Below are 16,775 nucleotides of genomic sequence, written 5' to 3'. Positions count from 1 at the left end.
ACGCCATTAGGTGGAGGTATTGTGTTACGAAAACAAGAAAGGTCCGTTCTTAAATGTGTCCGTGTCCAGAACCATATTGTACTGCCAGGTTGTAAACCCGGGCAGTAATAAAGGATGCACCCAGTTCAGTTGTTGTAGCAACGACGACGCAGTAAATGTAAAAGCTATAGGTGACGGCGTTTGTATGCAGTAGTGTACACAGAAGTGGTAACGACACTGAAATGTTAGCTTAAGTATCACTTTATTAATCGAATTTAAGTTGAACAGTGAACAGCTGTGTGTCTTCTGAACAAAGTTAGCTTTAAGTTAGCTTAAACTATTACACAGTCCAGTTAGCCATTAGCATTGAGTTGCTGAAGACCCACAGAAAACCTGTAGAAAAACTGCATTACGTGAGATGTTTCTCCCTATTCAGCAGGAGTTTTAAGCATAGTTTGTCTGACTCCTGGTATTTAGCATGTCCGCGGTTACCAGCCTTGTTCCAGCACGGTTCCTCACCATCATCGCTCATCTTGTCATCGTTATAACCATTTTTTGGTCGAGGGTAAGTACACACAAACAAATGGTACTAAGTTGTTATGTGTAAAGTGCTCCGTAACTCTGATTAGTTAGGGTGATAATAACTTTTTTGTATGGATTAAGTAATTGATATGTCATAGCCTATGTATTCACTGTCTCTGAGCTTGTGTTTTTGCACAGTCTACTGACCTGTCTATAATGTTTGATTAACAGGAAAACAATGTAAAGGCCTGCTTGCCTTTGGATTTCACTCCAGAACAATATGCTAATGAAGACAAAAAGTAAGAGAGATTCTGACACAGACTTTCACACACTCAAATGCAAACTCAGTAGTAATATATTTCTCTGTGTTCTCTCAGGTTGGTGGTGGGACTAGCAGTCACTCTGGGGCTGTTTGCTATAGAATTGGCTGGTTTCTTCTCAGGAGTGTCCATGTTCAACTGCAGCCAGGGTCTCCTGTGTATCCTTACTCTGCATGTGACACCACATGTATGTAGACAGCATGTAGCTGTTAATATTAGGGTTTTCACAATAATTGAACTAGTTTTTTTTTTCCCATTTTCTACACGCCTAAATGAGCAGCTGGTGTGTGGAGTAGAAGTTGCATCTGAAAATAATCATACAGCTCTGCTCCACACTGTCATGCTTGTTTAACACACTATTACAGCGTTTCAGTTTGTCGAAACCATCTTGTTGGAACTTCTTGAAAATGTATAACATACTTTATACACACATTAGCCACTCATCATCCTATAAGAGGACATAAACTGTCAGTCATGTTAGACAAGGTGATGTCACAGCATCATTCCATTTAACAAGGAAGGTTAAAGAAACTGATAATGGGCACTATTATATAAAAAAAATAAGACATGAAATACAACAAAATTAATGAAAATATAAAAAGAAAATGAGAGAAAAATTAACTGCATGAAAAAACAATACAAATTGAACATCATTCAAATGATGTAAAACTTATGATGGAAATATTACATTTCTTCTAGTTTCTTCCAATATTTATGTCAGTGAATGGAGATGTAGATCTTTTATCATTTTCAATCAGACCATGAAGTATTTTTTCCCAGAAAATATATTTTTTATTATCAGGTGGATTTTAAGTGATAGTGGCTTTGAAGGAGCCCAACAAAATAGTGTCAGTTTGATTCCATGACTCCATACACCTGTGCTTTTGGGTCTTTACCTATTATAGCCACAGGAGTCCATGCGAGCGCCTCAGTGGCTCTGCTTTTCTTTCTGTTTGAGCAGTGGGACTGTGACATCTACTGGTGGATCCTTGCCATTTGCAGGTTGGTGAACATAATGCACATGTTAGGTCTCTGAGACAGTTGTTTTTCCTGACTGATGTTTCAACCAGCACTGGCTGTCCACTGCAGTGCAGCTGTCTCCTTGTCTTTTTTTGTGTTTGAAAAGTGGGAATGCTGGACATACTGGGTTATATTTGCCATCTGCAGGTTGGTGTGTGTCTCTGTTGATGTGCAGGCATACGTACAATTTCAGAGAGGAGTGATAGTATAATTAAAGACAAATAACTTTTGATTATGTGCAATATTTGAATAATGACATGTACTGTCTTTAATATTTGTGGTTGCATTTTTTTCTCTGTTTCCTCCTTTAGCGTGCTTCCTACATTTGTGGAGATTATCCTGTTTATCGCTGTTTTTGGACTCAAGAAGAAGCCTTTATAACTGATATGAATTGTTCAAAATTAGTATGTTAGTATGTTTTTGAACATTAGTTTCAGTTAAAGGTCTTGAATTGTTAAAATTTCCAGTGAAGAGTATTTTTTAAAAATGTGTTTTCATATATTGTAAATGAAATAGCTGCATCATTCACATTGTAATTTTTACCTCTAACTTGTCAGGTTGGTTAGTTTTTTAAGGATGTCTACCAAAAAATGTCTATGTATAAATAATTAGTTTCTTTTCTACTGCTGCTTCGATTTGAAATACATTTTGTAACTTAAATTACTCCACTGTATGTTCTTTGTTCTCTGTGTTTTATCTTTTGGGATCATTTTGCCTTGCATATGCACCCTCTTCACAACACACAGAAAAATCATTACTCACTAAATGCATCCTTTATTCCTAGTCATGGCAGAACTTTTAGATAAGACAAAAAAGTTTTGTATTGCATGACACATGATATATGTATAATTACAGAAAACATTACTTAAAACTACAGTGAAACATAAAGAATGCCTCTGAAGTAGATTTTTTTAAAAAAAAGAGAGAACATAATTAACAGGATTTTTTTTTTTCAAAGTGGAACTGAAAAGTTTGTTATTCACTGGATCTAACATACATTTGCATTTAATGTAGATGAAAGGTCTCAGTACGTCCATGAAAATCCTGTCTGTGTTGTGTCTGACCTATGGCACAGGACCCGCCTTCGTTTCCGGCTCCGCCCACTGGTCCTACCTGTTATTCGGTCCGGGTTGTCAGGTTATAGTTCCAGGAGCCGGGACATTTAGCTGCCTCCAAGAAGTGAAACCTGATTCACCACCATTTATTTAGAAAACATTGACTTACTAACGAGACATGGGTATGTTTTGCACATTCTCTTTGTATTTGAAAAGCAGTATATGTAAGTGCTTAAATGTAGTGTACCTGGCTCCAGTAACCACGGCCGTGCTAGTTAGCTTAGCTAACGATTGTTAAACTAATGTTAACGCATAGCATTGGCGACGCGGTTTTGGTTCAGGTTTACTTCACTCCTCAGACTACTTAACATTAAGTAGGAGATGTGATTTGCAAGGTTTGCCATATATTTACAGTTGTAGATTTTACTGGTATGAAGCCGGGTTGGGTCAGTTCAATGGAAAGTCGGAAATGTTAACGTGGGAACACTGACGTGGCATTACGTTGTGGGGTAAACCACAAAAATAATTTCTAATTTATATGGCTGATATTTAATTAATATTTAAACTCTGTTAGTGCTGACATTGTTAAGTTAAGGTTTATTCTGAGCACCAGAAAGTCTTCTCAACACTGGGTCGTATGGACGTGGTGGGAAAAGTATTCAGATTATTAATTGCACTACACTGTGGAAATACTCCTACATGTAAATGTTCTGCATTAAAACCTTGCGTTTAAAAAGTATTTAACTGCTTCTAGCAATATGTACTTATATAATGACAAGTAAATTATGTATGATTGTATTGGGTTTCAAATTGCTGCAGTAATGTGTGTTGTAGTTTACTGCTGTAGATGTTTATGGTTAAGCTCAACATACCTCATTTATAAACTGCTGGGTGATTTTATTTTTATAGTATGTCATATTCTTTAGACTGCTGTAGTGTCCCCATTCTGTGAGAACTACGTCTCTCAACTTTAATGTGCTTAGGAAAACAGGCCTGTTTTCAGCAGTTTTCTCAGCATATCCAAAAGGGTTTTAATGTAGTGTTAGTCAAGTGATAAATGGATGCTCAATCTTTCTATTTATGACAAACCCAAACATTCAGATCTTCGCTTTTGGAGAAATGTGGTATTTCCTTGACAAGACAGAGGTAAAAACTCAATCTGAAAGGGAATTAAAGCTGCCAAACAAATGTAGTAAAGGAAAAGGTACATAATTTACCTCTGCAATGTAGTGGAGTGGAAATATTAATTTCCAGAAAAAGAAAATAAAGTATTTGGTTACCGCTATCTAGATCTCACAGTTTCTACCTGAAATTATGGCAAATTACAGGTCTTTAGATTTTGCTTTGTTCACATATGCTTTATTATATATATATTGGACTCTGCCAGTTTTACTTGACCACCCTTAGTTTTCCTGACATGTCATTGTTTCTGTACCATTTAAGCGGTGAATACAGGCACATCCCTGGTGCTGTCCAGTCTGCTGTCAGTCCTAGTATTTGCTGGGATGCAGATGTTCAGTAAGCAGCTTGGTTCCACTGAGTGGCTCACCATCCTGGGAGGTTTCCTGGGATCAGTCCTTTTCATCTGCTCCCTCACTGTATCCTTTTGCTTGTGTTGAATTGCTTTTGTGTGATTCCCCTCAGTAGCTTATGTTCTCTTGCTTTACTAACATAAAATATCCAGTGCATAATGGAATTGTTACTGTGTTTGGCATTAAATATTTTAAACAGAAAGCTACCAAGAAACAGGAATCTTTGTTTAGACTGTGACGCCGATATATTTAAGTTGTATTCCACCTAAACGTTATTCCAGGCATTTAACAACCTTGAAAATCTGGTTTTTGGGAAGGGATTCCAAGCCAAGATATTCCCAGAGAGTAAGTGAATAGACCCCTTTAATGCAAAGTTAGTTTTCAGTTTCACAAAATTCTACATTTTTGATTAATTGTTTTATTATTCTTCCTCTTAAACACCAGTTCTGTTGTGCCTGTGCCTGTCACTGTTTGCCTCTGGTTTGGTGCATCGCGTCTGTGTCACTACCTGGTGAGTAATTTGCAGGTCATCAGCACCCACTTCATAAATTGACTACATAGCCTGTATCTACTTCATAAAAGTATTTTCATTTTACCCGTGTATTTTGTTTTGTTACTCTTTTTTTTTTTTTTTTTACAGCCTCATATTTTCCCTGTTTGCCTTGTACTACATCAACAAAGTATCTGCTGCCCTTTACCAAGCAGCTGTGCCCACGGTAACACCGGCTAAGACCGCCAGCAAGGGCAAAAGGAAGAATTAACAGATGAATCTGTAAAAGATCCCACTTGCATCCAGTCAACCACTCAGTTTTAAAAAAGTTGCTAATGGTCAGGGCAACACAGCAATTATAACTGTATTACTTTTAGGTTGCATTTGTTTAGTCGCGTTTGTTTTTGTTTTTTTTTTGTTTTGTTTTTTTTACAGCATTTTCTAAATATGAATCATGGAGTAAATGCAATTGGTGTCTCAAAGGCTGTAAAATTCACAAACAGCTATCTACATTCCATTGTGAACTTTTTTCTCAAGACTTCATTTCAGCTGGTTGCAAAGAGATTTAATGTGTTCATTCATCAGCAGATTAAGTTTTTTTTTTTCTTCTGTCATCAATTTTTGTAATTAAACTCTGTGAAAAATGGTCTATTTGTTTTTATTCTTTCAAATTCTAACTCATTTTGCACATCAAACTGTTAAATTAGTGGATGTCAGGTCTTTAAGTAGTGCAACTTGAGGTAACCCACACAGACAAGGAGAGAACATGCTTTTACACACTCTGGTTGTACACTGGTGTATATGGATGAAAAATTCTCATTGTTGTTCAGTGTCGGTTAGAAATTCTTTACTAAACTTTATGCCATACATGACTGTATGTAGAGAGTAAAACCTCAATTTATTGAAATAATTAAGTGTGTTGCCAAGACTTACCAGGAGTTTTCTCGCTCTGAAATGATAGCTCTATTTTTTCCCCCTAGGTTTTCCCAAATTTGCAGTCAAAATTGTCTTGAAAAGGTAAAAAAAAAACATAGTTGAGTTGTGGGCACCAGGCTCAGACTGTTTGTTGCCATATGAGGCTGGATGTAGAACAAAACAATTTGATTAAACTGATTTAGAACAGAAGCGCCATAAATTTTAGCAAATGTTCAATATTTTGGTGATGATTAGGCTATAAATCGAAACGAACACATCACGTATCATTCAAATATGTAAACAAATGTGTGATTTGGACAGGAAGATGCACAGACAAAGCATGAATCCAAGCTACAGAATCATGAAAAATGGGACATGATGTTAAACTGTCCATTGTGCCAATAGATGGCATGCACATGAGGTTTGCCTTTATGTTGAGAGGGGGATGGGAGCTGTATCTGAGACATAATTAAGTTAGAGACCCTGAGGTAGTTTATGTTAACAGTAGTTTGTAACTGACAAAAAGAAAAGGGTCTTTAGAGTCTGGATGTGTACCAGGTTTTCTCTGCAGATTGTGTCTATTTGTGCTTACATGACCACCAAGAATGAGGTGTGTGTTGGGGCGGTGTAGGACCCATGACTGACAAGGGCCCAAGAAAACAACAGAGCATTAGTCATTTTTATACGGAAATTATTAAACGATAAGCATAAAATATAAAACAATGTTTGTTCCACAGGGTGCTTATAAACACGTTTGTTCTTTTGTTTCTGGCAGAAAATTTAAAAAAAATTTCAAAAAGTAAATCTATATTTAATTTGTATTTGTACATCAATGTAAAAATTCTGTTACAGTTATTACTAAAAATATGTTATTAAATCGTAAAAGATGCCTTGCACGTTCAATGTTAGACAAAACTGTAAACCCTATTGAAAGCAAAATATTGATCGACGTCCCCATCGAAGTGGTGGGACCCAAAGTGATATGTATTTTCCCCACGGGGCCCCAAATCCATGACGGCACCCCTGGGTGTGTGTTGCTTTTGTTTGTGTGGTCTGGATGTTGCTTTTTCAGTGGTGCGGTAAAAAAAAAAAAAAAAAAAAAAAAAAAAAAAAAAAAAAAAAAAAAAAAAAATGTGCAGGGGTGGTGTTTGCACATGTCTTATTTTACGCACCATCTCCTCCTCCTTCCTTCCATCACACTGGGCGTGTCGAACACACTATAAATTGTGGAATTAAAGGTTGTCCGTCCCGCATTGCTCTGACCTCAGGATAAACCTTGTCTGCGCATTTGTCTCGGTAAGTTCTTGATATTTGTTCCAATACTTTGTCATTTTATAATAATAATTGTCCTACTGACTCTGTGCGCTTTTCTCTGAACTGATCATATTCAACAGAGCAATGATTTTGTAACGGAGGTTGAAAACAGTTCATCCCACTCATAACAATAGCCTATAGGATAAGTCTTCTTAGATGTAGTCTTTATATGAAGTAAACTTTCTTTTTTATATTGTACTTGAGCGTTTTTTGCACATCACGCACACGGTTTCCTCTTTTGACAAGTCTTAGCAGATCCCTCTGTCTGAGTTTACTTTTGCCTTTTGGTTCATGTGTTTCAGATTGTGTGAAAGTATCAGGAAAAGGGAGAGGCAAAGGCTCAGTGTGAGCCATGAGATAAGGATTGTTCCGCTATGTGCCAAAAAAAGTGTAATATCCCAAGAATTTACTTTGAGTGCCAAGAAAACCAACACCCACCCCCTGATGCTGTGTTCATTTTGGATGAAGTAACTCACTGATTTATTGTTGCCTTTTCCTTTTATTAAAGTCTATTTCATACATACATTTGTTGAGAAGAACACAATAAGAGTAAAGGAACCCCAGACAAACTGATGTAGTAATGTGTAAAAGATTAAAAAGTAGTTTAAATGCTGTAAAACATGGCTTATGTGCATACCTGGGGGAAGAAATTATGACATGGTAGAGACATCATTATGTACTTCTGTGTGTAAGACTCACAAAGTAACACCTAATAGCTTTGAAGTAACAGGTCAGAAGAAAGATTTGCATTCAGGTCCTTATATTGGCAAGCGGAACAAGTGAAAGTAAAATATACAAAGTGATAAAGAAAGTGGAATGTGCCTCAAATTTGGGCTTAAGTAAACAGTTTTCTTCTGCTTTCAGTGCCTGTATCTGCAGTCATGACTGATCTGGAAAAAAGCATGGAGTTGCTCTTAACAACATTCCACCGCTATGCTGAAGAAGACGGTGATGGACAGATGTTAAGCAAGAAGGAATTTAAAAAACTAGTGGAGAAAGAGCTGCCCACCTTCCTGAAAGTAAGGAACTGGCATCTAGGCCAAGTAATCTGAGTCTACATTATGCAGTGTTTTCCTTTCATCACCTTTGCATGCTTAAATTGGATCTCTTTCTCTGTCTTTTTTTTTTTTTTTCAGGCCCAGAAAGATCCCAAGGTTGTGGACAAGATCATCAAAGATCTTGATGAAAACAAAGATCAAAAAATTGACTTCCAAGAATTCCTTGTCCTTATAAATGGGCTTTCAATGGCCTGTGAAAGGTGTTACGTGCTCCAGCAGAAGAAGTGCAAGAAATGAACAGACAGGGTTTTGCGTCAGATATTTTAAGAGTAATCAATTTGTGTAGTGCAAATGTGTGCCAGGCTCACTAGTAAAACATAAGCGCAATCAAACAACTTTGTCTTATTACTTTTTAATGATTGATGACTGAATATCTCAGGAGTTGTACCAGAGATACTGAAAATAGTGATGAGGTTCAGATGTGATGAACATGTGAGCAATAAATCTTAAGTGAATACAGGAATGTGCTGGGATTGAGTGTGTTTCCTCAGATATGGCATTGGCAGGTCTCTTTCCTTATGTTTTCCCTTAAATGCATACAGTCCTGTGTTGCAACCTCATCAAATACCTTTATCCTGTCACACATACCTCAACACAACCAAAAATTGTTCATGCAGAACATCTGTGAAGCTTGGAAACATGGTTCTTTAACTTTACCCAGCTACAAAACTGATGAAAATTACATCTGAAACTGTCACGTCTAGAGATACAACTTTCACATACAAAAATTTGGATGTGTCAGTTTTTTGTTTGTTTAATATTAACCCATAAGGACCCAAACAACCACTGGTGACCAAAATTATCTACTGATCTAAACTGTTTAATACCTGTTGATCTACTAATCCCATCAATTCATATAAATAACTGGTGTAAAATGCAGTTTGTCATCTTTTCTTGGCCATCAGATATGACCCATTTGGACGTTCATAGGCTCCATAGTTACCGTGGAAACATCGTCATCTTCTACAACATTGATTCACCAGTGAAACCCATGGAGTTGGATCAATGACAGCGGATGGATACACTTGGTTTATATTCAGTTAATGACAGATTTTGCAGAAAAAGTCACTTTTTCTTCAGTTTTCTCTGTTTCTCATTTAATAACCTTTGAAGTTACTCAGAGCTTTAACCCATAAAGACCCAGTGCTATTTTTGTGGCAGTTCTCAAATGAATTTTTTCTAGATTTTACCTTTAAGTGGTCTATCACCATTTATTATAATATTAACCTCTGTATTTTGCTTTTTTCAGTGAAAATCAGGTGTTTTCCTATATTTAATTTAATGATCATGTAGATGTAAAACCTCAGATTTAAGTTGAGGGTTGCTATATCAGAAACAGAGAAAACCAAAGAAAAAGTGACCTTTTTCGGCAGAGATATCAATAATTGGATATAAACCAAGTATCTCCATCCACTGTCATTTATGAAACTCCATAGGTTTTACTGGTGAATCAGTGTTGGAGAAGATGACGGTGTTTCCACGTTCACTACAGAGCCTCTGAATGTCCAAATGGGTCATATCTGATGACCACGAAAAGATGACAAACTGTATTTTACACCAATTATTTACATGTATTGGCAGAAGTAGTGGATCAATAAATGTTAAACAGTTTGCATATAGATGATTAAGTCACCAGTGGCTGTTTGGGTCTTTATGGGTTAACTCTGTAAAAAATCATTTGGAAACTGGCACAAAAGTAGCACTGGGTCTTCATGGGTTGAAGATGAAAGTACACAACAGAAGCCTGTTCCTTGGTAAATTGCATTTATCAAATGACTACAGATAATCCAGGGTGGATTCTGCATTTGTTCTGCTACCACCACCTGAGGACTTTTCCGTAAAAGCAGGGTCTAAAGCCCACCACCTGATCTCAACGAACCTAACGAATCAGAGCCCAAAGTCAGTCCACAGTCACACAATCAGGTTAATTTAACACAGACTCAGTTGTGGGTGTGCATTATTCTTAAAGCAGCCTCTAGAGGTCAGTCACAGCTCACAGATCCACTTTTCTAGAGTGGTCAATGAAGTTATAAACTCAACTGTTATCAGTGTTATGTTTAGTTCTGGTTGATCATGTTCACTGTTACATTTATCAGTTTAGTTTTTTCATAAATGTGAGTGTAGGAAAACCTTAATGTTCTGAGTGAAGTTTTTGAGTTTAAGAATACCCACTAAAAGGCTGCAAGATGAGGCCCTGTTTGGTATAACAACTAATGGTTGCTATACAAAGGTGAGCTCACACTATAATACTTTTAATTAAGTCTGTCAGATGCTCCTTGCACTATGACAGCTCCCTCATCAATAAAAAGACGGACAAAGGCTAATACATGGGTTGAGGTCTGTATTTATAGACGGGTCAATATATAATTAAGGGACTTTTGAAGTCCATGGGATATATCTTGCATACATCTTTATTAAAAGTTAAAATAATGATAATAATAATAATAATAATAATAATAATAATAATAATAATAATAATAATGTATTTTATGTTCATTAAGATCATGTCTTTAAAGATTCCATAATTTTTTAATTATGGAAACAATCACTCATTAATAAATGATTAAGAAATAATTAATTAATGACTATCCATCCATCCATTGTCTGCTGCTTATCTGGGGATGGGTCGCGGGGGTAACAGTCTAAGCAGGGATGCCCAGACTTCCCTCTCCCCAGACACCTCCTCCAGCACTTCCAGGGGGACCCCAAAGTATTCCCAGGCCAGCCAAGAGACATAGTCTCTCCAACATGTCCTAGGTCTTCCCCGAGGTCTCCTTCCAGTGGGACATGCCCGGAACACCTCCCCAGGGAGGTGTCTGGGAGGCATCCGAAACAGATGCCCGAGCCACCTCAGCTGGCCCTTCTTGATGTGGAGGAGCAGCGGCTCTACTCTGAGCTCTTCCCTGGTGACTGAGCTCCTCACCCTATCCCTAAGGGTGCACCCAGCCACCCTATAGAGGAAGCTCATTTCGACCGCTTGTATCCGGGATCTTGTCCTTTCAGTCATGACCCAAAGCTCATGACCATATGTGAGGGTAGGATTGCAGATTGATCGGTAAATCGAGAGCTTCGCCTTTCGGCTCAGCTCCTTCTTCACCCCAACCAACCGATACAGCAACTGCATCACTGCAGACGCTGCACCAATCTGTCTGTCAATTTCACGCTCCATCCTTCCCTCACTCGTGAACAAGACCCCTAATTAATGACTAGCTATAGTAAAATGTCTACTAAATAGCCCTCCAAGTATTAATAAAAAACACCTTCTAATTAGCTAAACAATAATAAAATGAACTTATTCAAAAATTGTTTTGATGGTGTTTTTTTTTTTTTATTAAGTTGACATAATCATGACAGATATTTCTTTTTTGGCAATATATCAAATTTTATATAGAAAATAATAAATTGTATCTGTGTCTGAGAAATCACTTTCAACTAAGTTACGCAGTACAAAAACACCTGTCAAGGAAGTGTGTTAATTCCAAATCACATGACCTGCTCCACATGATGTCATTTCATCCTGAAGAAAACAATGGCAAGACTCCAACATATGTTCTTCCTCCTCTTTCTTAGTTATTTAATATAAAGTAGTGTGTGAGTCAAGTGTGTATTTATTGCGCTCTTATGTCAACAGTGTTACTACAATATCTTTATAAATAACTTTCAATTTAAATTTTACTCAATTGTATATATGATATTTAGAAGAATATTTCTGTAAATATCCCATGTGGTGTTAATGTTGATTTTAGACTTGAAAACAGCAAAAATGTCAACTATACCTGTCAACTATGTTACCCTGTAAAGGGAACTCAATAAGTCCTTCAACACTGACTCATTAAAACATACTACAAAATATGTATCTCAACTTAAAACATGTTCTATATTGATACTGTATTAAATGCATTAACCAATATGTTAACAAATACATTTTAAACATGGTTACTTCCAGGAAAAACAGACAATAATTTGAAGATAGATGCACATAGATCAACATCGTTTCTGCATAATTTACAGTGAGATCATTTAGATTGAGACTTAATGTATATGGCATAAGACTAAACATTTGATATTGTATAGGTTATCAAATAATTGAGCACATGTAGGTCTGTATCTTATATCATTTAATAAGTTATGAGTTAAATATGTTGATTTTCTAGTTTACATTTTTAGACTAGGATTTGTAAAGTTTAATAAGTCACATTAAATTTACTGCATGGAATTGAACTAAGTCAGACTTTACTAAATAAACCAGGTAAATCTGGTGATCTAATCTCCTTGAATCAGCCCTTGTTCCTTAATGCTGATACAAACAGCTCTCAGAAAACACACTTTATTTGCTGTGTTAAATGATAAATAACAGTTGGTGTATTCTTAATGGGTGATATAAAGCAGGGACATCATTACATTCTTATCTGTGGGTATAACTGTCAGTACTGCAGTGGAGCAACAGGTTCGAAATGTATTTTGTAAGGAAAAAAATTCTCTTTTAAAAGCTTCAAATACTTTACTCAAGAAAAAATCTGTAAATGCAAAGTCACATTGTAAATTAAAGGCAGTACAAATGCCTCCATGACTATGACAGCACGAAATCAGTAGGGAATTTTGCATTATGTGAATGACCTGATTATGTGTTGCTACATTTTGCACTAGGTTGGAGTTCTATTGCCATGTAAGGCCTGAAAACAAAACTGCATGATCTACTCATGTGTCATCACTGATGTGAATGTGGTGTGTTTTGTGAGTGTTGTTCTCTGGTATGTACCAAAATATTTAAAGTCTTTCATATCTCTGTACAGAATCTGTGAAAATGACCATAAGGGACAATAATAAAGGGACAGTAAAGGGACTGACTCAGTGAAATGCATTGCAGAATTGCAGCTTGAATTATAAGATTTCAGTTCAACTGCATAATGCACTAGATCATATAATGCACTAGAAGGCTTTGAAAAGATTAAAATACGACCCCCTCTCACATTTATAGACAAGAAATTAGTTTTTATTCACAGACTAGGAGATTTCTGCAAAGACTGGGCATTTTGCAGAAAATTAATAACAGGACTCACACACCACAGTAAGAATAGGCTATATCATCAGATTTGAGGATTTAGTAAATAAATATAGATGTTATGCCATATTAATTGGACATTTGCGCTCTGACTCCATAGGAGAGTCTGGTTTTGACCAGCTCTATATGTAAAGTGTCGTGAGATAAGTTTTGTTATGATTCGGTGCTATATAAATAACTTCTGAAATGCTTTTGAAATTAAATTTTAAGGCGACAACAGGGGAAAAAAGCTATTTAAATGATCATCAGCCTTGCCTTTAGGGGGTGTTAAATTTACTGTAAACTGAATCTGCAGAAAATTGGTTAATCTAAATTGCCCATAGGTGTGAATGTGAGAGTGATTGGTTATTTGTCTCTATGTGTCAGCCCTGTGATAAACTGGCAACTCGTCCAGGGTGCACCCCACCTTCGCCCATAAGTAGCTGGGATAGGCTCCAGCAACGCTGTGACCTGAATTAGGATAAAGTGGGTTCAGAAGATGAATGAATGAATGAATGAATGAATCTACAGAAGAAGAATACATTGGAGAAAAAGAGCAAATTAAAGAACTGTCTTTTCACCATCATAATCCAGATCCTGTTTCTCTACAGACAGAACAAACCAAACTATTGCAACATTTCTGACTGAATCTAACAGCTTTCATCTGGTTTTCTATTTATTTTCTAATGTTTGGTCCTGGAGTGCATCAAATATAATATATTTGCATCACATCAATTTCAGGTTAAGATCTTTGAGTAAAATAATATACAATAAAAAGTAAACAAATGGATTTGAAGCTGGAAAGATACCAACATAAAGGACCAGCAATTCCCTCGATCCAAACAGAAACAGTAACAATTTTATTTTATCATACTGTAAAATATAAATAATTCGTCAATCTTAGCAAAATACACTCTGTCCACCTCATGTATGTCTTATATTCTTATATTCTGTATATTTGAATCAGAAAGAGAAAGTAGATGAAACATCTCAGACTGAAGCTCCTCACCCCTTTATTGATCATATCACACAGACTAATTCCACTATGCTGTTAATACACTAAAAAATACAACAACATGTGTACTATAAAAAAAAAAAAAAAAAAAAAAAAGCTCTTTGAGTCTTTAAATATCCTCCCAGGATATGGATTCATGAATTGCTGTTAAGTTACTTGGTGAAGTGGATGTAACTTAACATTAACAATTAGATGTAGTGTCTTACATTTTCCACTAGATGTCACTAAAGTGACTCACCTCCTCCTACTTACCTTCATTACTTTTAGTTTCAAAGGATGGAAGGAAAAATAATGCTGACTACTTTTCATGAACAAACTCCAAACAAGGGGTGTTAAACATAGGGCCACATACGGCCATCCAAAGGGTTCAGTCTGGCCCACTGGATGAATTTGCAGAGTGAAAAAATTACACAGAAGACATTAACACTCAAGGGTGTCGTTGAGTCTTAACATGTTGTTTTAAAGTTAAAAGCTATGTTTTTCAGTTCCAGTTACCTGTTACTGAATGTTTTGTGCATTTGTAGATCTACTGCGATCAGTAAGTTGTAAAGCACATGTGTAAGTGATAAGCTGAGGCAAAACATTGTTAAAATTGCATCTGTTTTTCCTGAAGAAACTTCAGGTTATTCACATTTTTTGTGAAAGAATAACTTTCATACTGAGATTTTTACCTTTTTTTGCACTGAAACAAAGAGAAAAAACTGGATTTTTCATTATTTATTAAGTTATTCTCTTTTCTATTCCCTCTTGAGGTTAAATTGGGCAGTATATGTGGCCCCTGAACTAAAATGAGTTTGACATCCATGCTATAACATTAGATGAGTAAAGGTCACAGGTAGGAAATGTTCCAAAGTCAGTTAGTTAAACCTCTCCAGTTTTCATACAACATTTGCAGATTAACTGCTTTTGTGTACATGTTACACTCAGCTCTCTCCAATAAGTTAGGAACAGGTTGATGCACAACATACCAGACATCATACAAAACAGATAATGGCAGTGTGAAACTTGACAGCAGACGTCTTTAGGCTTAAGCTTCATGTTTTATGTGTCTGTGGTGAAAATCAAGCAAAACAAGTCACTGTACAAGTCAAGCAAGTGAGTCATTTGAATTTCCAATGATTGATTCTACATGAAAAGTTTAGCCATTATTCATAAATCCTCAAAATGGACAGCAAAGGATTAACTTTTTAATATACTCCCTCCAGAAGAATGTTGTTGTCTTTTGTCAGGCTCCAGATCTAAATGACTCCATAGTGAAAACAGAAGTTACTGTTACTGTATATATTATACCAAAACTAAACTAAACCAGACAGCCACCTAAATCGTTTACAGTTATGACAGTGGTCAAATGTAATTAAGTATTTAATTATTTTTACTGCAGTACTGTACATACTTCCTGTATTTTACACTACCTCATACTTGTCCTCCATCTAAAGCAGACCCGGGCATTGTAAGGCCCGGGGGCCACATGCGGCCCGAGAGCTGACCCTAACTGGCCCACATGAGGTCATTGGCAAATTAAAAGTCACTGCAAATATATATCATCATAACAGACGTAACCAATACAATGCCACTGCTTTTATTTTGAAGGATCTGCTAATTTACCGTTTTTTTTTTTTCACACATACTTTCTGTACTTGCATAAGGCTTATGCACTGATTGGTTTTTTTGGTCAGTTTCAGCTCATGGAGATGTCAGCTAATAGCAAAAAAAAAGAACGACTGATTCCGAATGCAGAGTTTTTAACAAGACATGGACTTGAAAGTATTCCTTTACTGAAGTCGGAGGTAAAGAAAAAGAAAAGGAACTGTGATATGCCAACAAACAAAGCTGGATGCATTCATAGTTTTTCATGTAAAGTTAATGTGGAGCTGGTTTTGCACATTTTCAAAAGTCTTTTTGCGAATATTCATTAAATAGTTGTATTCTGTGCTCCACATTTTCATTTTATTGTTGTATTGTTGCATTTACTGTTTTTGTATTATAGTAAAGTATATATATATAGAGAGAGATATATATTAAGGAGAACTGCAAGTGTATTGATCCGGCCCTTAACAACTGTCAAAGTTTCTAATGTGGCCCCATAGGACACTTAATTGCCCGCCCCTGATCTAAAGAGACAAATACTGCTCAACAGCACTTAATCCTGTACAGCGAAAACCTTATTTCTCCAAATGTGCTGATTTTTAATAATTGCGATAGGCTGCAGGATGAAGAGTTCTTTTATGACATCTGCTCAAGTCCAAGTCAAACTGAGTCTTGCACCAGTGTTAGTATCACTTTATTCATTGTGCATTATTTGTCTTATACCACAGCCATGTAATAAAGAAGTCAGGAATATGACAAAAATACTGACATGTTTAAAAATAATTTTTGGTTTATTTTAAGATTTTCTGAGTGCATGATCCCAAATGTGTTCATAGACAAGGGTTTGTTAGTTACAGCAGCTCTTTATTACAGAAGAGACAGACACTGAATCTGACCTATGACCAGGAAGAGCTGAGTTCAACAAAG

General features: G+C 36.3%; 3 protein-coding genes across 4 annotated transcripts; all 3 read left to right on the top strand.

Annotated features, from left to right (window-relative positions):
* Positions 1 to 37: 37 nt before the first annotated feature.
* On the top strand, positions 38 to 2,511 carry tmem107l (transmembrane protein 107 like). Of its 2 annotated transcripts, none has more exons than XM_030158331.1 (5): positions 38 to 544; positions 733 to 800; positions 879 to 979; positions 1,892 to 1,988; positions 2,153 to 2,511. In XM_030158331.1, the coding sequence occupies exons 1-5, from the start codon at positions 458 to 460 to the stop codon at positions 2,220 to 2,222; spliced, it is 423 nt and encodes a 140-aa protein (XP_030014191.1). In that variant the 5' UTR covers positions 38 to 457; the 3' UTR covers positions 2,223 to 2,511. The 2 variants fall into 2 exon arrangements, with proteins under 2 accessions (XP_030014191.1, XP_030014190.1); XM_030158330.1 differs by lacking the exon at positions 1,892 to 1,988 and adding an exon at positions 1,727 to 1,823.
* Positions 2,512 to 2,924: 413 nt separating this feature from the next.
* On the top strand, positions 2,925 to 5,566 carry krtcap2 (keratinocyte associated protein 2). Its single transcript, XM_030158332.1, has 5 exons — positions 2,925 to 3,078; positions 4,340 to 4,494; positions 4,710 to 4,773; positions 4,873 to 4,939; positions 5,069 to 5,566. The coding sequence occupies exons 1-5, from the start codon at positions 3,075 to 3,077 to the stop codon at positions 5,187 to 5,189; spliced, it is 411 nt and encodes a 136-aa protein (XP_030014192.1). The 5' UTR covers positions 2,925 to 3,074; the 3' UTR covers positions 5,190 to 5,566.
* Positions 5,567 to 7,003: 1,437 nt separating this feature from the next.
* s100a10b (S100 calcium binding protein A10b) lies at positions 7,004 to 8,668 on the top strand. Its single transcript, XM_030158335.1, has 3 exons — positions 7,004 to 7,129; positions 8,012 to 8,166; positions 8,284 to 8,668. Exons 2-3 carry the CDS (start codon positions 8,029 to 8,031, stop codon positions 8,440 to 8,442), a joined length of 297 nt encoding a protein of 98 aa, XP_030014195.1. The 5' UTR covers positions 7,004 to 7,129; positions 8,012 to 8,028; the 3' UTR covers positions 8,443 to 8,668.
* The last annotated feature ends 8,107 nt before the right edge of the window (positions 8,669 to 16,775 follow it).

Source organism: Sphaeramia orbicularis, chromosome 16 (assembly GCF_902148855.1).
Source record: "Sphaeramia orbicularis chromosome 16, fSphaOr1.1, whole genome shotgun sequence".
Taxonomy (NCBI): Eukaryota; Metazoa; Chordata; class Actinopteri; order Kurtiformes; family Apogonidae; genus Sphaeramia; species Sphaeramia orbicularis.
Note: the sequence above shows the minus strand (reverse complement) of the source record. Positions and strands in the feature narration are given on the sequence as shown.

Bases quoted from the DNA above. Each gene is read 5' to 3' on its own strand.
- tmem107l (XM_030158331.1), top strand. From the start codon at position 458: ATGTCCGCGGTTACCAGCCTTGTTCCAGCACGGTTCCTCACCATCATC. The intron at 980-1,891 runs GTATCCTTACTC...TGTTTCAACCAG, and splicing joins CTGCAGCCAGGGTCTCCTGT to CACTGGCTGTCCACTGCAGT. The intron at 1,989-2,152 runs GTTGGTGTGTGT...TTCCTCCTTTAG, and splicing joins GTTATATTTGCCATCTGCAG to CGTGCTTCCTACATTTGTGG.
- krtcap2 (XM_030158332.1), top strand. The intron at 4,495-4,709 runs GTATCCTTTTGC...ACGTTATTCCAG, and splicing joins TTTTCATCTGCTCCCTCACT to GCATTTAACAACCTTGAAAA. The intron at 4,774-4,872 runs GTAAGTGAATAG...CTTAAACACCAG, and splicing joins AGCCAAGATATTCCCAGAGA to TTCTGTTGTGCCTGTGCCTG.
- s100a10b (XM_030158335.1), top strand. From the start codon at position 8,029: ATGACTGATCTGGAAAAAAGCATGGAGTTGCTCTTAACAACATTCCAC. The intron at 8,167-8,283 runs GTAAGGAACTGG...TTTTTTTTTCAG, and splicing joins AGCTGCCCACCTTCCTGAAA to GCCCAGAAAGATCCCAAGGT.